Here is a 26,049-nt window from a genome sequence, read left to right as displayed (position 1 = left end):
GCGCAGTGGAATACCAAATAATATTTTATAATTCATGCTGTTAGATGGTGTTTCTACTGTTTATGGGCGCTCGTATCGCTTACCATCAGGTGAACGGCAAACTCGTCTCGTCATACAAAGAAATAATAAAAAAAAAATTATAAAGCGTATTATATTTGTAAAATTTTTGATGAGCTCTGTAGTAGGTAATTACATCTATAAAGATTAATATTTCTGGACGGTACAATGTATAAATTAATAAATATTTATTATTAAAATGCATAGTATTTTTAATTTACATTTCCCTATCTGTATGTAGGTAGTATGAATTGATAATTCATAGTTATGGCTTATTAATTTAAAAAGTTTATCAGTAAAGTACATCCGTAGTCCGGTGTGGGTATTTGTGCTCTGTATGGCGATAAGCCCGCCCCTTGTTATACAATGGAACGGAAGTAATAGCGAATTTTATTAGTAGTGACTCTGTCCATACCTCGTGCCATAAAGGCGGAATTTTATAACAAAAACAAACAATGTATAACTACACAGTATCTATTTATATAGTGCTATAACGGGTATTCGTAGGCTGCTGAGCGCTTTGCAATGAGAGACATGCTGGCTGTTTCAAACAAAGAGTAATTAATTATTGCAATGTATTACATTTCCTAGCAAATAACTACTAGCCTGTATAAGGCATATCACCATATTATGTACAGTTAGTGGCATCCGTCGATACCCGCGCCATATCGAGCAACAACCGGTCGTGCGACTAGCTGCACCGAGCTGGTCCCGTAACACTCTTAACTGCGATATTAGTTTTTACAAGCTCTCGGCTGTGCCAAAGAAAATTTAGCGGCGTCTAGGTTGATTCCACTGTACAGAAACAGATGGTTGCGTTCCTCTATGGAAGGGAAAGATTTCCAGTCAGGCAGATAGATGCCTGAGTAAGCCTGACCGGCCGCGGCTTATCCGACGGTTCCTATTGGAGGTAGTTATAAGCGGCGATAACCTCGTTGGTCGTGGAACGGACTGCCGAGACGAATGTCCGCAGGTTCAAATCCCAAAGGCACACACCTCTGACTTTCCTAAAAAAATATGTGTGTATACTTGGTGAATTATCGTTTGCTTCAACGGTGAAGGAAAATATCGTGAGGAAACCTCCATACCTGAGAAAATTCTCTATTAGGAATTTTCGAGGGTGTGTGAAGTCTACCAACCCGCACTAGGCCAGCGTGGTGGATTAAGGTCTATTCCCTCTCAGTAGTAGATGAGGCCCGTGCCCAACAGTGGGACAGTATATAATACAGGGTTGATATTATATTATTATTATTATTATATATGCTACACGTCGCGCAAATTCTTAAGCAAGTTCGTAAGTCAGTATCGTCTCTCGCCATCTAGCGTGATTGCTGTTGCGTTATCGCTACAATTATATCAATGTACCACATATCGGTCTTCCTCGTGGTTCCATTGATGATGACGAGGATTTGTGTATACTAGTTGTACCGCCACAAACATACTGAGTTGGGCGCATACAGTGCATCAGCTGTATCACCGAGCGAACAGCCAGTCTAGCTGATGTCTGAGAAGTCTAGTTACAATAATTACAGAGCCCGCAAGCGTCGAGACAACGGCGCGGGGAAGCGAGGAGGCGCCGCGCCGTGTCCGTACTCCTACAGCGATACGCTTACCTTGTTTGCAGTACGTACGGCTATACGAGTGTGGGGACTTGGAGAGCGTATATCGCGGCGGCGCGGCGGTGCGGCGACCGCAGGGTGACGTTCATTGGCGACTGGCGGATCCCGCCGCCGCGCCGCACCTCGCCGCACCCGCTGCCGCCGCCCGCCACCCGCCGCCCGCCGCCTGCCAGCCAGTGTGCGTTTAACGCTGTTTAAACGTGGTTGCTGTGTATATTTTTTTGCCTTCCAAGCAAGGTAAGCTTCATTTAGTACATACGTGAGTATTATTTGAGTTTCATTAATTATTGCGTTCCATTACTTTTGTTGAGTCAGGTTGTAAGAGAAGGTTTATGCTGTGTGCGGTTTGCGCGAGGCGATACCGCAGTCGTGCCGCGTCGCGCCGCACCGGACTGATTATGCATTCGCGCCGCGCCGGATACCCACAGAGTGATAGTTTAGCTCAATGGAGCGGATTGCGAGTCGGAGGGTCCGGCTTTGATCTCGGCACCTTTGACATTTAGATGTCACGTGTAATCGTTCGCTTTTACACGAGTGCCTGTGGGCTCTTTATAGAAGGCATTTCAAAGATATGTAAAGTCATTCGCCGCGGCAAATATATCTGAAAATAAATTAAATATCGTTTATCCGTGATGTCTAATAAAGAGTATTATTACCGCTTATTTAATTTTGAGAAAGAAGCATTGTGTACATTTATTATAAAACTACTTATTAAAAATAAGCTTTTGGTGGATTAAAATCTTGTATCTTGTAATGATTGTTTTATCCTGTGAAGTCCAAGTGTTCCTGACACCGTCCCACCGCCGACGTGCATACATTACACTCGTTAAACACATATCGTTATACATAAAACTCGTTTCTCATTTCTCTTGTAACGTCTGTCTGCGCTCTATAATCAGCTTTCAATGACTAAATAATCTGAGCTTTTACCATTCAAAAACATTATTGTGGAAAATATTAATGATTTATTATTACATTCTGATTAATTCATTTAATTACATTTATATCTTAGGTATTTATGAGTTACGTTTTTTATACTTAATTTTAAATGTTTAAAGTTTCTTTTCTGTCCATGATATATGAGGGCTGTCATTAAAATTTCACTTGGTGTAATAACATATTTTTATAATCGGTATTAATGAATATATTATATTACGTTAATTTCGTTGACTATCCATAATAAATATATTTATATAAAATTAAATGACAATCACAATCTAATATTATTGCCAAATCTAGTAACCCATCGTAGTGGATTAATTCCTTTAATTAATCCTCTAGATAAATATATCGCGCCTGCACACAGGCGCGTTAAGGGCTGCAATATATGTTATAATTATTTTTTTTCCGTTTCAGGAATCCAGCAAAGTTATAAACGGCTATCCGTTTACTCGATTAGATTCAACACAATTAATGTGTGGTTAACCTAGACTCGTTCACGGCCGAGAGCAGAATATAAACATAATGTCGTTTACATCTGAGGACCTGATACTAGCAGTGATGCGGCGGCCAGCGCTGTGGGACCCCAGCGACCCTGGCTACAGCGACAAGAACAAAGTCAACATGATGTGGAAACAGATACAGCGGCTGAATAAATACGACAACGGTGAGATTTATTCTTAGTGCAATATAGGACATAAATATTCTATAAATCATTGAAAAATGCCCCAGCTATGGTATAGTGCCGCGTATTATTGCAACGTCAAGCCATGTTTCGGAGAATGCTTCCGGAATGAGATATAAATTATATTTCCGGGGAATAACTTCTCTTTCAAAAATGTAGTACACAGTTCTCTTCTAAACCTCTTAAATAATTCTTTAGAAAATCATATTCTATAAGGCAACAGGGTTTATTTTTTGCTTCTCCTAAAAATCTTCAAATGACTGGTGGTACCAAAGGCATAGTTAAAATAGTAACGGAGTAAACAGGTATGTAATTCCTATACAATGGTTTAATTTTCAGTCGTTAGAATAAGAAAGAAATGGAAAAATTTGAGGGATCAGTACCGAAAGGAATTGAAGAAGTACCCACCGGCTCGTCCGGGACAGCCGCCTAGCAAGTTCAAATCCACCTGGAAGCACTTCGACGCGATGTCGTTCGTGCGGGACCAAGTGTCGCGTAACCTCGGCGAGCCGAGCGCCGAGCCGCAAGACAGCGACGACAGCGATGAGGAGCAAGACAGACCGCTGAGAGAAACAGCTCAAGCCCGGGTTCGCGGCCCCTCCCCCGATCCTTCAGAATCCTCGTCCATGGCGAGTCGCAAGAGAAGTTCGTATGACCTCCGACTAGAGTTTGTTAATATACAAAAGAAGAAATTACTCATGCAGCAAAAAGAACTAAGAGAGAAACGTAAGAGGGAGAAACAGCGTGAAAGAGAGAGATGCGATGATGATTACATGTTCCTGATGACGCTGTTGCCGCACATGAGGCAGTTTAGTCAGGCACAGAAGCTGCGCGTTAGGAATAGAATGTACTCCGTCGTTCTGGCCGAGTTGGAAGGACAGGGCCAGTTTACTGAAACGTTCGAGTACGATAATAAAATAGAATAATAAACTGTTTCACATTATATTACTGAGGAGCTATTTATTTATGTTAAATGAATTAATACAAATATCATACATACATATTATTCTAGACTACTGGCCCTTAAAGAAGTAGACAAAGTCACAAGAAAGCTCTGGTTCGTGACGTGACAGCGGGCTCGCATGTCCATCGTCATATCGGACACAAGCTGCAATTCTAAGCAACTCAAGCGTTTTTTCTAATTAGAAATCCATACAAGTTAGTTGCATGACGTAGCAATTAAAACTGGAACCTCAATGTCCAACTCCAAATACTCTCCCACTAGGTCATTTTTACTTCTAATGTAATTATATTGGGATAATATTATGTTTGGAAATTATTTTCTGTAAATTGACAGATTTTGCTAAGAACATGGCGTGTATGCTTGTCTAAAAGTTATTACATTATAATGGGATATTTTCCACTCCTCGGTAGCGGTACCGCGTGGCGCTGTGATGTGATTTGCGATAAAATATTATATGTGTGTGAAGGGCGCTGTCGCTCTCTCCGGCACAATCCCCCCCTCCGACACCCCGGACACAGTCGACACCCCGGGCAGTGTTCCGGACTCGTCCCGCAGGAAAATTACGTGGTTATCTGTCAGTTTGGTGAGCACACGCGCACCCTTGCGATAGAGTGGTAGGCGCGCGCGTCTCCACATTTTGGCGGATCACGGCATTTAGACATTTCTGAGTTTGTTTTGTTCAGTTATATTATACATTAATATAGTAGTATTATCATAATAGTTTGGCTTTTGCATTGTTAGTTCTAGTTTCAACAGCCGTTTATTAATATTTTAGAAGGTAAAATGAACGACGAGACATGTCAACAGTCATTACTTTTGAGGGTGTTTTGCTGGAATTATAAAGGTATATGAAGTCTGCCATCGTCCACACACTTTCCCGACGCGTGAACTAAACCCCATTGGTATTAGAGGAAGCGTATACTCAGTAATGGTCAGAATATAATACTTGAGTTGGTATTTATTTTATTTTCTGGAGCTTATAGAATGAGTGAAAGTAATATGCGATTTTTATCTAATAACGAATATATATTTTACTTGTGATAAGGTAGCTAAGTAGGAATATTTGGTTTAGTGTTGTCAAATAACGTGTGCAAACCGTCCACACAATCGTCGTGAGATTTTTCGATATCGTGTGTGCCGGTGTAAAGGACATGCACATGTTAATAAAAATATGTTTAACGTGTTAGCGGGTCGGGGTGCCGGCAGATATGTAGTGTAATCAGGCGCGAGTGCGGCGGTGTGGGTCGGTGGCGCGAGGATAGGTAATTTTTTCGCGAGAAAACGATTTTTCACTCCTTAACTAGTCAAAATCCTTACTTGCGACCATAGCTGGCTGCGAACATTTCTAAATAAGCTTTACAAAATGTGTAATCAGCCGACTGAACCGCACTAGTACATCAAAGTACCACCGTGTATAAAGTCAAGACCTTGGTATTCCTTGCTTGCTTTCGTTGCTGCTCGTACCTTATGGATACGTGGTTGATAACAATAGGTATTGTATAACACTTTCTATACATAAATGTACATAGGTGGATTTAATTTCGAAGGCATTCGCTACCAGACAACCTTTGGGTGCTGGAAAAATGAAACAATATACATGTATAGGTGTGAAAAATAATAACATTCTTTAACAAGAAAAAAAAAATACATATAATAAAGCATAAAATGTAAGTATAATTTCACGACCATACAAAATAAATATAATAAACAAATACAGTATAACTACCTATATATAAACACAAATATTAATACCTATATAAATACACATGAATACATGAACCTAAAATAGAAGACGATTATTGAGAGGGTTCCGTCAGGTTGTTAAGTAACAGCAGTCGAATTTTTGCTTTTGTTTCAGTTCAACAAATAAGTATTTCATATCGATGATTGTTTACTCTATCTTTTTATTCGCAGATGGAAAATATAGTGCCGTTGCACTTTTATTTATTGAATGAAGATTTCAGTTTTCTTGATTCAAGTTCTGTTTTTAATTAATAAATATTCAATAGGACAGCGCACTACCATTCTCCAGGCCAAAAACCAATCTGACTAAGCGAAGTTACTCCTGTGCACTGGTGCTGATGTCAGGAGATGATGAAATGCGAACACACGAGTGACAGGACATGTAGAGGCGTAAGCATATTTGTTCAAATTTTAGCGGCGTGTAATAGTGTTTGCTTGGCGCGTGGGTGAGGTGACCCATTGAGCAAGTACAAGCATTTATTACCGTACTTACCTACCTACTTAAACTTTATGCTTTACTAGTTCTCACTCGCTGCTTCGTCCGGCAAAAGACTTCACGGACTAAAGTATTAATGCGAAAGCTTTCGGGATAAAATGTAGCATATAAACATATTAATCCAAGATATAGTCTCTGTGCCGACTTTATCTAAATCCGCTCTGCAGTTGCATTTGGTATAAATTTGTGTTTTAACATACAAGGTTTTACATGTCATAAAACCTGAACTATTTGACTGTTGGAAGTATTGATTTATTGTAGGTTTTCCGTTGGTATTTCTTCGGGTCTAAAATAAAGTTGATACTCCACTGGGGGCAACGAGTTCTCTCAGTGAGTGCCCACCTCGTGGCCACGTGTACTGTTCTCAAGTTTCTGCGGTTAATTAGATCTAGAGGTTAGACAAAGCTATTCTTTTAATATTAATTGCTTTAAAGGTCAAGACTCGGGGGTGGGAAGCCAAACAATGTGTGAGGTCCGTGCCCGGCGACACGCCTACATAGCTCTCTGAGGTCTCTCCCCAGTCTCCACTATTCGTGACGTAGCTGAGCTGTGTAACATTAAGTATTTTTTAAATTTGATTTTTGTTGGCGTCGTGGACATCAAAATCTGTATGATATCTTGCGGCTTGATAACTCAGTTCTAAATGTGTGTATGATATCATAATGTTCTGAATATAAACATCTGCGAAGTGACAGCACGACGGCGGCTTATTGGATTGTTTAAAATATGCGAATTCTACATGAAGTTACTAGAGCTCCATAAGTAGTGAAAAGTTCCACTGTTTCAAGCAGCAATAAGCTGTTACCGCCCGGACCCGGTCCGGTTTTTAAGTTGTTAACGAGTTCACAAACTGATTGTGAATATTTACCGCACCTTTTATGGTTTTACGAAATGCGGGGTTGACAACACGGTGACTGAATATGAAAAATGAGAGACATTTAAAAATAACATTTTACAACTCTTCTTATCTGATGGATTTAATATTTTATAATAATAATACCAGCTTGAATTTTATTCTTTCCTACTGTTGGCCCTTAGTCCACCACGCTGGCATAGTATAGGTCGGCAGACTTATATCCATACCTCTGAAAATTCTTTATGGAGATTTCTTCACAATGTTTTTCTTCATCGTTTAAGTGGACAATAATATAATTGATATAAAATATACACGTAACATCGAAAATCAGAGGTTTGCTTTGGGTTTTAAACCTGGCCAGCGCGAATGTCAGGGCCGCTTTGTAAATTATTATTTATATAGAGAGACATGTTGATGGTGTGTATCTCTTTGTGATACTGCTCTTAATGTGTGTCTTATAACTATTTATATACTAGGCACAGGCACTACATACCACTATGTCCTTCGTTGTGATAAGCTTATATTTATAGAATTATTTCTACACTTATAGAACGTTTCTAAAGATTCCGATATTTTTAACCATTAATCAATCCTATTTTTTGGAATATATTTATTTGAGTAATCCACTGTCGCGAGACCTGGGATTTGAACTAATAAGTTTAAGACATTGCTAATTAATATACATTTTGAGTAATGGTTTTGTTTTTTTATTATTAAAGTAAACGTGATTAAACAACGCAACACGAATTTCATATGTTTTAACAACTAATGCACAAGACAACAAGTCCCCAGACCCTCAGTTTGTTAATTAATAAATAACAGCTCGGTAGGTTGTGACCAGACTGGCGAATGCGCCTCGCGTGAAATACTATTCATTCGTTGCAGTAGAATATTTGTCAATCAAACTGGCTATAAAAACAATTTACCTAGTTTTCTTCGTGGACTTCAATATTCATCATCCAAAGCGATATTTTTCCCGGGGCTTTAAAATAAGGAACTGCTAAGAGTCCTACAAGGGATAAGATTTTAAATCTTCATTTCATATGATATACAGAAAGTACCTGCTTATCTGAAAAAGTGTTCTCATCCAGTGACTTTGTATATCTTTATTATAAAGCCGTACGTGCCGCGCATTCGCAATGCGTTGGGGTGCGATCGCCAGTGTATAGACAGCCTTAGTCGTCCTTATTGTGTACTTACATTTAAAACACAACTCTGCAAATATTTGTCCGCTTACAAATATTTTGTGAATAAATTACTGAATGTGTAAACACTCAGTCGTGGAATGCAATATTTATAATGCTATTAATATCGCGGTGCGTTGCACTTCGCCACTCGAGTGTTCGTTATTGTACCCCTCTTCCTTCCTGATATTTTTTAAATTCACCAAATTGACAAATCGTCTAATATCGTCGATTAAGACTATTGGTGAATACTTTTTATCTCGTGACCAAAATGTCCGCAGGCCTGTTGTATTGTGAAGAATGGCAAGAGAGCAAATTATACGTGCTCATTGCACAGCTGCGACATTCATGCTGTAATTGGAATATTACAGGGCGTCTTCGGTACTTACATATCTGATAGAAGTGTTCAGGTTGTTACAGAACTCAGCATAGGTACTACGAAAGGCGTCTAAACGAATCTAGAGTTGAGGCACGCACCAAGTCGTAGTATAGTTTGTATGGCTGTGTATGTGTGTACACCGTTTTATATCAGAATAGTTGTCTCACCACTGATTGCTTTTTATATTGTGGTTATGCCGAACTACTTTGTTTGATAAGATGCACGGCGATTCTTTGAAACTGCGTGGATTCTATTTATAAGATTATAATTTTTTATAATCGACGTGGAGATCCTTGGGGGAGGCCTATGTTCAGCAGTGGAGTTCCTGTGGCTGAGATGATGATGATGATGATAAATTTTTTATATTCTACTAGCTTTTGCCCGCGGCTCCGCCCGCGTTATAAAGTTTTTCAGGCTAAAGTTTTCCGTTATAAAAGTAGTAGTTTCCCGGGAGCCTATGTTCTTCCCAGGGTCTCAATCTGTCTCCATACCAAATTTCATCTTAATACGTTGGGTAGTTTTTGAGTTTAACACGTTCAGACAGACAGATGCAGCGGGGAACTTTGTTTTATAATATATTTTTTAGAACTTTTAAAGTGGAACAATCCCGTCATACATCATTGTTGCATAACTTTAACCGTTTACGCAGCGCAGGCAACGGAAGCTCTCAAAACTTATAATTTTCCCCGTTTTTGCAACATGTTTCATTACTGCTCCGCTCCTATTGGTCATAGCGTGATGATATATAGCCTATAGCACTCCAGGAACAAAGGGCTATCCAACACAAAAAGATTTTTTCAGTTCAAACCGGTAGTTCCTGAGATTAGCCATTATTGCTCCGCTCCTATTGGTCATAGCGTGATGATATATGACTTTGAGTACTCCACAAACAAAGGACTATTCAACCCAAAAATATTTTTTCAGTTCGAATCGGTAGTTCCTGAGATTAGCCATTACTGCTCCGCTCCTATTGAATATAGCGTGATGATATATAGCCTATAGCACTCCACGAACAAAGGGCTATCCAACGCAAAAAGATTTTTTCAGTTTGGACCGGTACTTCCTGAGATTAGCCATTACTGCTCCGCTCCTATTGGGTATAGCGTGATGATATATAGCCTATAGCACTCCACGAACAAAGAGCTATCCAACACAAAAAGATTTTTTCAGTTTGGACCGGTAGTTCCTGAGATTATCCATTACTGCTCCGCTCCTATTGGGTATAGCGTGATGATATATAGCCTATAGCACTCCACGAACAAAGGGCTATCCAACGCAAAAAGAATTTTTCAGTTTGGGCCGCTAGTTCCTGAGATTAGCCATTACTGCTCCGCTCCTATTGGGTATAGCGTGATGATATATAGCCTATAGCACTCCACGAACAAAGGGCTATCCAACGCAAAAAGATTTTTTCAGTTTGGGCCGGTAGTTCCTGAGATTAGCGCGTTCAAACAAACAAACAAACAAACAAACAAACTCTTCAGCTTTATATAATAGTATAGATTTGAGCATGGGAAGTTTCTGCATACATATAGCAGAAGACTTGACATAGAGACTTGTTTCGACGAGTCACGTCCCGTGCTCATTTGGAGTAGCAGTGCATCCCGTAAGAGAGAGTCTAGTCACTCTAAAGGGAAGCAATTCGGGTTTACATTATAACTTTGGATTACACTATATTAAGAATTTATTTATTCCAGTATTGACAGTAATAAATGTTACTTTATATACAAGAAATCCACATGGCATCTAAATATCGTACAGAATGCGCGTCTAGTTGCGGTTGCCCACTAACAGGGTGGGTAGTGATCAGACGGCGACCGCTGTGCCGCCCGGTCCGCGTGCATCGCTCGCCGTCAGCCGTCCGAGCGGCCGATTCCGTTTGTTTTAGCATTCAATCAAGTGCACACATTAAGCACTGAAACAGTAGCATGGTCTGTAAGTGGGGGGAAGTAGGGGAGTGTTCATGAATTATTTACGAGCGCGTCCTTCCCGCACATTACGCCTCCGCGTTTACTGCGAGCGAGAGCTCTCGCCGATCGTTTGGGCTTACGGCGCGGTAATTACCTCAGTCACATTAGAGCGCCCGCTATCGCTCCCGCTCCCGCTCCGCTTGTGGTTCTGCTAGACGCGTTGGGCCGAGTACGTCATTAGATATCGTATGTGCATACTATGTTTAGAATGCATCGGTGTCGGCTCTACATTGTCTTCCTCTGTCTACAGTGTGAAGTACGTTGGTACAACTTTTTTCCGTATGCTTACTTTGAATGTAAACCTATGTTTGGAGTTATGAATGTACTTGCGTCCTAAATATAGTGGTAAATAATAGATGTTACACGTCTTTATAGTCGCTGAAAGGCGTGTGACCTGGGAGACTTCTCGCCAATTGATACTACAAACACAAAATTAGTATCAAATAGAATTCGACGAATTGTGCTTTTATTTAATCTATTAAATGAATAACTATGTAAATTTTTTCTTCTCAAATCAATGAAATTGAGAGTTACTTAAATCGCGTAATTCTAACATTATGTTAATCGTCAAACAATAACAATTGTGTTGATCCATGAAGTACCAACACAATGACAGCAGTCACATGACTCGAGCGTTTCTTCAGCTACATTATTCACGGGTTCGCAGATTACCGCCAACAAATTAACAATTGTTCACATTTAAATGAACTCTTTGAAGGGTTAAGAATAAGATTTCACCCATTACAATAGACGGAATCAGCGCGCCTCGTCGGAGGCGGGCGCCCCCAATATGTAAATTAAAGCGTAATTGTAGAGAGCATCATTTTTTGGGTTCGCAATTTGAAATATCTGTAATTAATGTTTTAAAATTTTATTTATAATGGGTATAGACGGGGCTGGTATAGGCTTATTTAGTTGGAATCGTTTACGTGAGAAACCAGGTTAAAGACATAGCAGTTAGCACGTAGTGACAATTACTAATACACAAAATATATAATATATACCACCTGAAGCAGTTTCATAGTCTACCTTAAAGTGCATCGATTTAACCCCCAAGTATCTTGCTCGAAAGTGCGTCGTTTGAAAGTTATTTACATTTGAAGAACTCTTTTATGAAAGTCGACGTTACGCTAAACTTGGTCATTAAAGTTATGCTATTTGGGTCAACTGATATGATTTTTTTGCCTCCAATAAGACTAATGGTTGAGTTTTCAGCATATTTGCTTCATTCTTTAGAACTAAAAATCCTTTAAGTGAAATAGTTGCTTTATGGTTACATTATTCAATGATTAAACTATTAAAATGACTAAACGCTAAGAACAACAATTGTATCCATTGTCGTATGTTACGACTATGTCACTCCATGTGACTGACAGCACTTGTCTATATGCACTTTTAGTTTTGAACATAAGAAATGACGGGCAACTGTCGTTTTCATTTGTCTTGCATTAATTTATTAAAGGAACAATTATAGTGCACGCTGATCCGCAATCTTCACTGGACCATATAACGCGATACCGATTAAAGCCCCTCAAAGTCCCTGAATACGCGCCCTGTTGGTTCATAATAGACGGCCGGTAGAACGAGAGTATTCATTGTACGGCACTCCAGGGAGGTATTAACGTGAGTGGGCGGGGCCCGCGCCGCCTCGCACCGTGGTGAGGATTTGAGTTGCTAATCCGCTTTTTGAAGTTATTTTATGGGGACGCGAACAAAACGGGCTTTGTGTTAAACAGGTAACAAGCGAGAAGATCTTCTCTACATTGACACACACATACAACTCTTTGAACTTCGTTTCACATTCATGTCAGCTTATGGAGACAGTAGATTAATCGTATTAAACCTGATCTTGTATTTGTCAAAGTTTATAGAAGAATAGGTATACTTAGTCTGGCCATAAATACTGTTACACTTAATTATAAAAAAATATTACATTTGAATTTCGAATCTGTCATTTTTATACGATTGTTCATTGTGTTTTCTCATTTTGGCGCCAATACATTGTAAAAATATTTTGCGATATTAAAATGGTGTGGGGTGATAAAGAGAACCGAATCGCTGTGATAGCATTACACAAAGTAGGTATGGAGCCAAATGCAATTTTTAAAACTCTCCATACACTTGGTATTAGTAAAATGTTTGTGTACCGGGCTATTAATAGGTACAATGAGACCTCCTCTGTTTGTGACAGAAAAAGATCTGGCCGTCCACGTAGTGTTCGTACGAAAAAGGTGGTCAAAGCAGTAAGGGAAAGAATTCGAAGAAATCCTGTCCGAAAGCAAAAGATTTTATCTCGGGAAATGAAGATAGCACCTAGAACCATGTCGCGTATTTTAAAAGATGACTTAGGACTTGCAGCCTATAAGAGACGCACTGGCCATTTCTTAACTGATAATTTAAAGAAGAATAGGGTGGTAAAATCGAAACAACTACTGAAGCGGTACGCAAAGGGAGGTCACAGAAAAATTTTGTTTACGGATGAGAAAATTTTTACAATTGAGCAACATTTTAACAAACAAAATGACCGTATTTATGCTCAAAGCTCTAAGGAAGCTTCCCAATTAGTCGACAGAGTGCAACGTGGACATTATCCGACTTCAGTGATGGTTTGGTGGGGTGTTAGCTATGAAGGAGTGACTGAGCCATATTTTTGTGAAAAAGGTATCAAAACATCGGCACAAGTGTATCAAGATACCATTCTTGAGAAGGTAGTTAAGCCCCTTAACATCACCATGTTCAATAACCAAGTATGGTCCTTCCAGCAAGACTCGGCGCCGGGTCATAAAGCTCGGTCCACGCAGTCTTGGTTGGAATCGAACGTTTCGGACTTCATCAGAGCTGAAGACTGGCCGTCGTCTAGTCCCGATCTTAATCCGCTGGATTATGATTTGTGGTCAGTTTTAGAGAGTACAGCTTGCTCTAAACGCCATGATAATTTGGAGTCCCTAAAACAATCTATACGATTGGCGGTGAAGAATTTTCCCATGGAAAGAGTGCGTGCTTCTATTGATAACTGGCCTCATCGTTTAAAGGACTGTATTGCAGCCAATGGAGACCACTTCGAATAAGCTTTTTATATTTTTAATTGTTTTATATTTATGTATTAAACTGACACACTGTAAAAGTAATAAATGTTATTTGCAGTTAACAATTTTCTTTTTTCTTTATTACAATATTTATGGCAAGACTAGGTATTATGTAGAATTATATACTTACTTTAACCAAAATGATTAGCTAGGCTGGGTAGTAGCTATCTCGTATGATGTTCATGGTTAGGTTGCTCTTATTTAAGCTCATATAGTGTAAATTAACACGCACAACATCCATTCGCGTTTTTTAAATCCGGACCTGAGATAAAGAACATAAAATTATTACCTATAACATATAGGGTTAATATAACTATTAGTAAAAGATTTTTGAGAACCAGTCATTACCTAGAAATTACCACGTTTAAACGCAAATGTTACTTCTTTATATTATTAATATGGATATGTAATTTTATACCTAATGTGTAGTTCCGTAAAGACTAAACTTCCAGTGACATGCTCGGAGAGAATTATCTTAAATTATTTATATTAGTTGGCACATCTCCGTGTTTTCACTTTCCGAGAAGAATCACAGGGCAATAAAAATCCTCCGAACGAGTCTGGAATTTTAAATAAAGCGCGTGTCGTGTCGTGAGATGTGTCGTGTCGCAGACGTGTCGTCGACGCGCTTTCCATTGGATTAGTATGTGCCACAAGTGATTAGCTCCGAAAACCGCTTGTCATTACAATAGGACAGCGTTAGTACACTACACACACCACACCTCCCGCCACGCAAAACTCTTTATCCAACTGAGGCTGAAATTTAAATATTAGACCATTAAAATTATACCCTTAAATTTTACCCTTAAAATCACGTCCTTATCCCAAGTGTTAGGTGTTCTCAGTTAGTGTAAGCTCGCTTAAATGCGCTCCATAATGTGATAACTGATATCAGTCAAGTGTGAAATTCAAAATTTATCATGATTATATTAGATCTAAGAATTAATTAATATTAATTCAAGACTGATGCCGACAAATATCGCCTTCTATTCATAGACAACATATAATTACGTATCGTGTACAAAACGGTGGAGTTAAAATACTTGATGAAGTGAACAGCAACAGTTTACGGGATCAACTCAGTGAAGTTAAGAAGGCAAGTCACGGTGATGGCGCGCGCCTCTCGAGCGATCCGCCCGCGGAGCGCCGGCGCGGGCTCGTAACGGCCGCGCCATAACCTCCGACTTAATGATAATTGCCTCGTAATTCCTACAAGTCATTAATTATTGTGGAATTACAATTGTTATTGGACGGCAGTTTAATGTAGACATAATAATAAACAATATCAGCTCTAAACTGTTCCACTTCTGTGCATTGCTATGATTGAGCTGTCTTCTTTGTATTACGTGGGACTACCGTAGTTTAATAGACTACATATAATTTCAAAATACTTATTGTTTTTGGTGCTGATATTGGCAATCATTTACGATCAGAACTAGCTCATTTCTCGGTCAGGTACAAAAAACACACGTCACATGTGAGTTGTGTGCTTGCGTGGCGCGCGAATAGTCCGCTGCGTAAGGTTTCTGGTCGCGTGCGAGAAAGCAGCAATATCGCCAACATCCTATGTTAATGACGACTCCACCTCGCCGCGCGAAACTCTACATAGCACGCGGCCGCTAATCTTACTAAATATAACTTTATACAAACACATTGCATCTTTTTAAATAACATCAAAAAGGAGGTTACTAAGGCTTAAAAAACACAAAATTATTGCTCTAAACCGAATCGTGAGCACAGTGCGGTCAGAATATATCTACTGACGAAGGACGCTGCATGTATAGAGGGTTTGAAGATTTGTACTAGTCTAATAACGCTAACCCTCCGACACCACTAAAGTCATAAGGGTCATAATTAACACGACGTAAGAAAAAAGTATTATAATAATGGTTTTTTAAATATTCTTTTTTAACGTTTATTGATAAGGGGTGTGATTTACAGCATGTCTAATCGGCCGCCGGCAGTCTAACGAGCCTCACGTGGCACACACGGCTTCCAACCAGGCTCGTGGTGGGAGCGGTTACAGCAGATAGCGATGCTCGTTATTTTTTATAGTCCCCGTAAAGACGATCAAAATTGTGGGGAGTGTGCCGAAGAGGAGGGAGAGGAACTAAACGCCACGAGTAAAAACATATTGAGTGTTTTTGTGTTCGTTTTTGTATAATTTTATGCTAAGCTAAGAATCATATGATAGGTTTGGTATTGTTAATCTTATGTTGCACAGAATCTCTCAAATTTGTCCAAACTTGATATTTTTAATAAAACAACTCTGATCGTAGGGTTTAAAACCACGCCCCTGTAGATACCCATTACTAATATTTAGGAAAGATTTGACGATCGTATAATATTGCGTGATTGCCTTTAACCTGCAAGTTAAATTAACCACAGCATCGCAAAAAATATTCTCAGCTCAATTATCCCATCTTCGGGCAGCATCCGCTGTAACACAATCGGCGGAGACCGCACATCCTACGAGCTGCGCCCGCACTGCCGCTCGTCCACCTGGCGTCGAATTTCCACCGAAATAACAATTCTTATTCGTTTCCAGGAATCTCTTGCGGTCGGACAACTCATTTTACACGGTGATTATGAATTCTTAGTATTTTGATGTCAACAAATTATTTTTATAATTTAACTCAACGGTAAAGTTACTTTCTGCGAATAAAAACGGAAACAGAAATAAAAGTGTAAACAGCAACTTGTTTATTTATTTACCTATGTCGTTGGTACATCTCTCGTGTCCAAATTCTGTATGAAGTACATTAAGCTTTTGCTGCTAAACAGCACTCTGTAATCACAGATCAGAGTTAAAGGAAATTGCAGCCATAATTAATGGGTCAGGAGACTAAATTGTTGAGAGTGACAAAAACCATTATTTTTTATGATGTTGAGAGTGACAAAAACCATTATTTTTTATGTAACTGCAAAAAACAGTATCTTGCCTGATCTTAAGCGTCTTGTGTGCCCTTAAATTACACCCCTATGTGCTTCTCGTCAATTTGTATAAGACAGAATTATCTCCTGATTACATTCCTCAGCCGTGGTTTCGTTTCCTTGCCATCATAAATAACCCCCATATTACCCTTTAATCTTCCTCCCCTCTCCTCATTGCCCTTTCACCTCTCCGTTCCGCAACCGCCCGTTCCATCAGCACATTCCACTTTACTGCCGGTGATTCCATATCCGGCGCGCAATCACATCGCCGCGCCCACTACACACACACTTTATAGCTATTTGTATATTCATGTATTAATGTACTCCAAGAGCCTTAAGATGACCTTTGCGATATCCGGAGATAACTCAATCTGTAAGGATGTGTAGGGAATTGGCTATAAACGTATGCACGCAGTTATTACTAGAATCACAGTGTGTTGGTAACGTTGTGTAAGAATATTTATATTTATTTACACTGGTATCATAGTTGTTAAAAGGAGAATGATATAAATCAAGTTAAGATGAAACAAGGTCTCTGTATAGTTGCAATAATTAGCTGGTGGGCCGGCTCATGGCTTCTTCATATTTCACTTAACTGAACATCTAACATTCGAATGTCATCGTAAATCCAATATGATAAATAACTTGTCACACTGTTCGTAACCCGGTCCAGCTCTGAATAGGACTGTTAAGATTAAGTGATTCGTGTTGAAACACAATGAACAGCCGACACACCTCTGGTACGAGGCAGCTCCCCGTGTTTACGGGCAGTTAAACTGAACGACGCGACTGCTCGGAAATCATTTCGGCAGCCATATTTACACAATTTAATGACTATAATGTCGCGGTTTAAGGGAAATGGAGACATTATACAAATTGCCGGTGGATACAACGCGTGGTGCAAGTTGACGATCAAATATATTACGCCGAGCGTACACCGCCGACTGACGATCGACCGATGACGATCATACTATTATTCATTAATTTTAATTAGCGTCTTAACATCTGCATATAGCGTGTTATTCTGAAACAGATTTGTAAATAAGTATACCGTCAATAACAGCGCTTAGATGCGCAATTTTGGTAAACCAATCGAATGTGGCCCTTTAATGTTGATTATCATTTAAGTTGTTGGGTGCCAACTCGTATTTTCCTATCTATTTTTACAAAAAAACAGTTGATTCAAGCTCTGATTTTACTTTGAACGTACTCGATATATTTTATAGGATTTTTGACGGTCGTGTGCGTTAACCGTAAGACGCGAGGGGTGCGGAGGAAGGCAGAGGGCTTGGATCTTCCCGGAAATGGCATGTATTGGATGAATTGCTGGTAATAACAATTTTAGCTAATGTACAGCGGCGAACGGCGGCCAATCTGTAGGGCGAGGGCTCTAGGTTTCGACGAATTGCTCATTACCACGAATATTTTGTGTACTTCGTGATTGCGTTGTGCAGATACATATAAATAGTTCCTAACAATCCTATTTTAAGTGTTGGTGAAATGTTAATGAGCTTATATATTTTTCATTTTTATAGAGAATGTAAACAAATTGTGATTTTTATTAATTTGTTACATTTCATGTGAATAATGCACACAGTTCGAGATGAATCGAAACCCACAAAGATGAACCATTATTTATGTATAAAGTCAGTTTATTGTTAAAAGAGTAAAATATATGTTTACGTTTACTTCCGTTGGACAAATTTTGTATGACATAAAATATTGAAGATATGCAGTAAATTCCCTTTAAGATTAAGATGCTTAGTGCTATGACATGCAATACTTTGTAATGCAAAGTGCTCCGTATTACTATAAATAAATGATAGACGTGGGTGGACAGCCATACAATACCGTAAGACAAAACCTTATCAGTACGTTCGTACTGTTTGCCATTATGGAGTTCCGTTCTATATACGTATAGAACAGACAATTTCATTTTAGTAGGGGCCTAGGGGCCATGACTAGTCAGGTACAGAATATCCTTGATGATTCCTCAGCTACCTACCACGTTGAGACTGAAGAAAAATACAGGGAATTAATTATTGTTTGTTTTAAGACAGCTTAAAACAAACAATAACTCATTCCCTGTATTTTTCTTATATAATTAAAAAAATACTTTGCTGTATCTTTGAAGGCGAAAGTTCGATGTCAATGACACTTCTATAGGATCATCATGAAGTTATACCAGACTTAACATACATTCAGTCGAATTGAGAACCTCCATTTTCGCAGTAGGCTAAAGCACATTGACAATTGAAATCTGCAAGTTCAGTAATACGCCGTGCAACACAAGGTCATCAGTGCGCTTTCTCAGCCGCTATTTCGGCGAGGTCACGGCTCGCTCCGAACAAAGGGCGACTTTCTCCCGCGAGCTGTACCGTGCACCGACGCCTGTGGGTGACGGGTGACGGGTGACGGGTGACGGGTGACGGGTGACGAGCTCGTCAACTTTCTAATGCGCTTGCACAACGCGCGGATTATGCACACGGCATTATTCGATACTGTATTGATGTTCAATGAACTTGAGTGACACGTTGGTTTAGTGACAACGTCTTTGTTACCGTTGTGGTCTTGGCTTCGATTACCGAGTTGGACTACTGCTTAGAATCTAGATTCTAGACTATAAGGCAGGCTATATTTAAAGCATGTGTTTATTTTAAAAAAAGTGATTTGACCGGAATTTATATTTGTATCCAATTTATAAGTAGTTTCGCGGACAGTCTTATTAAGAAACTCTGGGTGCATTAATTGTATCTGTCATTACCCTGTCGTTGATAGATGAGTGAGATAAATAAATTGAGATTCCGCTGGGCTTCTACGATAAAATCTAAGAACAGTAAGCACTCTGGGTAACCAGATCAGACAGTTCGTATCCATTACCATAATGAGATCGGGAGCTGGTGGCGCGGCGGAGGAGCTCACGCGTGGGCACCACACCCCCCGCCCCTTGTAAAGGTGATAGTCTCGCGCCAAATTGACTTGTTGCGTGACGTTACATCTCTCCGACTCACTATATTCATCTCATGTAGTGTGTAGAGACGGTATACTGTCGACATGAAAACTAGGAGTTCCTTGCAGATCGGCCTGCGTATAAATCTTTTCTGGGAATAAAAATAGCCTCTTTGCTAATCCACAACTTCGACTATGGGTGTACTACACATAGTCCATTCAGTGGCTTAATTTCACTAAACATCCAAACGTCTTTAGAAACTTTTTTATTTATAAATAAGTATTATGTAAGATTAATAGGATAACAACTCTTCTAGTCGAGTCGCTTACCTCATAATACATTTTATGCCTGTATACAGTGGCAAGGCAGAATTTTTCATTACGCTAATATAGTGGATGGCACTGCACGTTTATCCACGGAGTGTTGAATGCAAAATATTTTCTTTATCAACAATCATTAATTTGTGACAGTTTGAAGAGTCTTTAGCAGGCATATCTGTAGACTCTTGTCTCTGACACTTCAATATGCCATTTTAAGTTGGTACAAACTTCCATCTTGAGAGTGGAGCACAAAGATTTCGCATTTAATACTTAATTTTATAGTTAAAAAATGTTTTGCACTTATTACTGATGGTTAATTTCAAAGCATTAATACTATCGACATCTCTATACGATACCTTCACTATCTCCGATCGCGCGCAACTGTGATCCAGTTTCGGCTTCTCTTTCAGTTGTAAGATGATTTGCTCGCTAATTTGATGGATACGTATCCTTCCGCCCCATATCTCCCCCCTGACCCCCTCCACACGCCCCGTGTTCTGCTTCAATAAACTCGCTCATTATTTTTTTGTAAACAATATGTTTTTCCATTCACTTGGTACGAATGGAATGTTACATATCATCAGTTTTTATTTCAATTTGGCATGAGTTACGTACATGCTGCTGCTCTAGAAAAACTTTATTTTGTGGGGATTTATTGATTAAGGAGTGCTGTGAGATATATTTATGTATAAAGTTTAGTTCAGATAGAGACTGATGTAGTTCTTATCAGGATCGAGACAAAGGAGAAAACAAATTTAGTTGGCATACTATTGTTTTGGATCCAACGTTATAATAAAATATGTTTTCAAAACGCAACATATTTTTACTAACAAGGGTTACGTTTGTATGCGTTTAGGCGAAATATAAATTACAACTGGTCTTAAGTAGAATTTGCTGAACTGACATCTGTCTCTTTCTGTTGAGAGAGAACGTAATATGGTCATATTATACGAAAACAGATTAGCATATCGGAAGTTGTTTCTATTATAAAAATTGAAAATACAAATATTTCAGAAACTATGCTTAAACTCACAGTCTAACTTATTGTCACTAGCCTTAGGATGTATTTTGCTATAATTTATAAAAACATTACAAATCATCAATTAATAGTGTCAAGCAAAGCTGACAGCGTGCGCTCGCCACTGCGGCATTACGAACAAAGCGCACGTATCCCTGTCTATTGAGACGTTAATGTCTCCTGTGTTTCCTTATTTGTCCATTGTGTTGATTTATTTGTTAGTTATTATGCTGTGCCAGCTAATGGTCACGTCCGCAACGCGACAAATAGACGTGACGGAATCGACCGTCTCACCTTGTTCCTGTTAATGTGTAGGGAAATTGTATTTTTTTTTTGTAGAAGAGCTTGACGTTCGCCTGATGGTAAGCTCTTTGATTTTTAAGATTTTTGTAATGACTTGGATCTTATAATTTGTAAACCTATTTTTACGCTAACAATTAATATTTGATGTGAATTTTTTACAAAACAAAAATTAAGATTACGGGGAATTTACTGGCGAGTTTTCTGGATACCACCGACACACTACCGCATATCTATTTCTGCATTAAGCAGTATATAAGCATTTTTGTTTCCGGTTTCAGTTCCTTATATCCCAACACTACGCAGTGCATTTAAATCCACCAGTCCTAGTTGCTGGTCCCAAACAGATGTGGCCTTTACTGTTAGGCAACTTGCAAGTCACATTACTTATTTCAACAAAGAAAACAAACAAACTAGTAAATTAACTTACCAATTATAATAACTAGCACAATTAGTAATTGCACAATTATCGACCTCAGTTCAATCTGTGGTTCAAGGCAGTTGTTAACAGAGAAAGAAGTAGAAAATGTTGTAGAATAATTAATTGCAACAATAAGCAAGTCACGGTGAGTTGACACCTCAGTTCATAATTCTAATTATAATAAGTGAGCTCATGGCAACATTGTAAAAGTGTCGGCACGTCGCCTGAGCCGCCGCAGCAGTCGTTGCACTCCAGCAAGTCCTTCGTTTGATGGTCAACGCCACCAAGAACTATAAATGAAATTGCACTCCATCTTCATAATTCATAAGTTATGAGATATATATATTCCACTCGCCTTATTTCAATATAGCGTCAATAGAACACTAATTTAAAACTACATTGCAGTGGTATATGGCTTAGTTTTGACAATCAACTGCTTCTGGGCCGCCTGTGTGGTCTCAACACTCTTAGGAAGAATCAGGGCTATATAATAGATATATCATGTCATGATACAACAGTGTTCGTTCACTGTTAGTTGTCTGCGGTGTAGCCCAACTTTCCCGTACGTGAGACCAAGGAAAACGTTATGGTAAAGTGAGCATCAAGCGTTTGTTCTTGTCTAGTCCTAAAAAATCAATAAAGTAGCGATAGTGCGATAGTGACGGGTGTTGCCGGAGCTCAAGGCGAGTCGTCACTGACTCCGCCTTGCTGTAGGTCAGGGCGGGGCGGTGACGCTTTATTGCCTAGTTTTATCGTTCTTTTATAGCCCGTTTTATTTTTCTCTATATTGTGCTGGTTCTAAAGATTACGATGTTTTTGGACTTAAACCAAAATGTGATAAGGTTTCGTAGTTTAAAAAGCCTTGCTTTTGGCAGGACGGCCATATTTAAAAACTGTGGAAAATCTTTTCCTAACTTTACTTAACACTCTACGTAACTGCACCAATGAAGCGCACACATAGCAAATGTTACATCTTCGTCTTCAGTAACACAATGGTACCATCCGCATCATAGCAACCCGTTTACGTTGTAGACAAAACACTATCATTTATAAACACAAATTAAACCCTGGAAAATATTTATCGCAAGTTTGTCGACTTCTTTGAAGTTACACTAAATATAACTCTCAAGATGGCCTCCAACACGATATTGTATTGATTTTCCGGTCGCAGTAAAAACTCGAATGAAACTGCCGCGAAAAGCGAAATGGTTTATTTTACAATAATAATCTGGCTCTAACCGAATTACACTCAGATAAACGAAAAACTTCAGAGGGTATAAATTCTCCATAAAAATGGTGAATCCGGGGATCATACTGAGTACTTTTAAACGAATTATAGATCTAACTGCTATAATTTTAAGGTTCAATATTGCGAAATATTTAATATTGTGACAGTATACGCTTTTGAGATGTACGAAAAACAAACTTAGACTTTATATTCAAGGGTTTAAAATAGAATATCGAATACAAATTATTTTACCAAATCGCATAAAATGGAGTGTTGCGAACAAAGTATTTTGCGCCGTTAAAAAAAGAACTGGTTTATTATTTTCAACTTTATGAAGTTACCATAAGGCGTAGGGTGTTCGTTGCGGAGGGCACACGTACAGAAGTTAATCATTGAAGAGTAGAGTGACATGTGGTGGATGGAGTCAATGAACTGGAACCGGGCGGAAATCTCGCGGCCGAATTACACGATAATTGTGTTTTTCTGCGAGTGGAGGAAACGGACGGGCCTTCCTGGGAGAGAGTCATCCGCAGCTGCTCTCCGCTCATTATGTGCTGCGGGCAAGAGATACGGGCCTTTATGAAGAAAACAACTACAAAATTGCGTACATTTTAATGACGATGTTGTTCATCTAGCAAACTGTTCATGGTTCATACAAAGTATCTATTTACCCAGTTATACCAGCACACGTTAACAGCATATCAAATAAATGCTTACCATTTAAAATACGATCTTATCAACCCGATTCTATCTGTAAGGAGATTCTTCGTTCCGTATATAACCCGTATATATACCTATTGTTGTTCATAAGTTACATTAGCTGTATGTAACAGCTTATATGAGCCGTTACTACTCAGAATCTGTCTCACGCTAGTATACATTACAAATACATGCCGATTACGCTGTGTCCGTCAGACAGCGGGCAGTAGAGCGCGTTGTCGATCGCACTCGGCTCGGACTAGTCGGACTCTACTGACAATAGGTCTAGGCTACCGTTACGCGATTCACTGTGAAATTATATATGTAGTGTCCTCCAAATTGAAACTAGCAACGATGTAAGCAATGTAACCACGCCCCTGTATTAATGGGCCCGGGGTAGGTATGTGTAAAGCTAAATGTGCGCTGATTTTTTTCGTCTATGATGTGACGAAGATTATTGGGCATAGATTACAAGATTGGCGAATAAGTGTGTGTGCAACAAATGAAACAATTGTTTTTTTTAATTGCAACAAATTATTTCGGTAACAATGGTTTAGCCTTTCCTGACCACAGTATTAGAGCTCAATATTAAGTTGCGAATCATTTTCTTTACTAGCAGTGCTTAATTACTTTTGTATTACATCATTTGACGTCACAGAGTCCCGGATCTCGTCCCGGATGAGCCGGGAGGCCGCGGCGGGAAGCCCATCGGCGCGGCGGTGCGAGTACTCGATGTAATGGTGCGACAATAATGGCGCCTTTTTCTCGCTCGCTCGTCTCACGAGTCGCGCACATTTACAAAACAATTACGCTTAATGCTCGCGCGCCATTACGTCACTACGCTTTTTTCGCTTTTTCCGTGAGCGGAGCGGCACCGGGAGCGCCGGCACCGCCGCTTGATTTGAATTACTCCGTTAGGGATGTGAGAGTATCGAAATATGTTCAGTTTACCCAATTTATTTTTCATTCATAACTATATTGAACTAAGTTGCTTTTTGAATAACTTCGCTTCCTAAGTAATTTCTACATCACGAAATTTGTAAAATTAAAGGTAGGATGGAAGCGTACGCACACAGGACCTCGTGAAATACGTTAAAGATGTCACGTAACAAAACGTTACGCGTGTAAGTTCCTCAAAGCAACTTATAACAGCGGGTGGCGTAAGTGACAAAAAGAGGCAAAAACTGCTAGCGTGACAAGTCACGACGCTGTTACCACTGACTATTGAGGACTCCATGTTTGGTGTATAGGGACAACATTATAATAAATAAATGACCAAAATGACACTGTTGAGTCCTATAAACATTTATCGATAAAAAGATTAAGATTGCGCTTCACTACCCCGAAATACGTACGTACATTACTCGCGAAAAATTCCCCCACGGACGGCGGGGGGTGCGGGTGTACGCGCGGGGGAGCGGTTGTTAAGGGTTATTAAACGTTTAAATACACGGCAAAATGGGAAAATAATGTCGACAGCGTTTTTATAAATCGTTTTCATTAAACCCTCGCTCGTCTGCGACCGAGTGTGAGAGCCGAGTGCGCCGCTCCACAAGTGTAGTATTACCACTTCTAAACGCGCGCTGTCACTCTTCAACCGCACTCGAGTATCGACACGTCCTCCTGATGGGAATTTGTTTTAATTTAAAAGTAATTTAAACCTTACTACTCCTGTAGCTGTAGGCAAGTTGTCTTTCAACAATCGTTAACGCTGACGTTAAGTATAACAATAACTAATCGTAGCGATAGATTTATCGATAGGATAATATGTCATTCCTGAATATATATAGTTTCTGTTTTCTATTAGCGTGCTTGTTTTGTTAGATGTAGAACAAAATAACATGTAACCTATAAATTATTGTTATGATACAATATTTAGATTCTGCCACTCTACCATCATTTCCAAGCAGATTCACTACACACACTAGAGAAGCATTACTAAAAAGAAACTCTAAGAGTCGCTTCAATTGTACAATTTGTACAATATTTACACAGTTTGATTCAGAATCATTTGTTCACATTATCGATCGTAGTGTGCCAACATTTTTTCACTCTCATAATACTCTATATTTTCAATAAAAGCATTTGTATATCATTGAGCGCGACACGTATCCGCTGCACGGAGCGATCATCGGAACCAGATATAAACACCATTAACGTCAGCGCGGCGCTGGCGGCCGATCGCTCATGAGCGGAGATTG

The 26,049-nt window shown here is 39.3% G+C and overlaps 1 protein-coding gene across 2 annotated transcripts; it reads left to right on the top strand.

Moving 5' to 3' along the window:
- Positions 1-1,831: 1,831 nt before the first annotated feature.
- LOC115444190 lies at positions 1,832-4,245 on the top strand. Of its 2 annotated transcripts, none has more exons than XM_030169863.2 (3): positions 1,832-1,913; positions 3,033-3,282; positions 3,640-4,245. In XM_030169863.2, exons 2-3 carry the CDS (start codon positions 3,141-3,143, stop codon positions 4,224-4,226), a joined length of 729 nt encoding a protein of 242 aa, XP_030025723.1. In that variant the 5' UTR covers positions 1,832-1,913; positions 3,033-3,140; the 3' UTR covers positions 4,227-4,245. The 2 variants fall into 2 exon arrangements, with proteins under 2 accessions (XP_030025723.1, XP_030025722.1); XM_030169862.2 differs by having other exon boundaries at positions 1,859-1,935.
- The last annotated feature ends 21,804 nt before the right edge of the window (positions 4,246-26,049 follow it).

The sequence above is a fragment of the Manduca sexta genome, chromosome 10 (assembly GCF_014839805.1).
Source record: "Manduca sexta isolate Smith_Timp_Sample1 chromosome 10, JHU_Msex_v1.0, whole genome shotgun sequence".
Classification (NCBI taxonomy): Eukaryota; Metazoa; Arthropoda; class Insecta; order Lepidoptera; family Sphingidae; genus Manduca; species Manduca sexta.
This window is presented reverse-complemented; position numbering and strand designations above follow the sequence as displayed.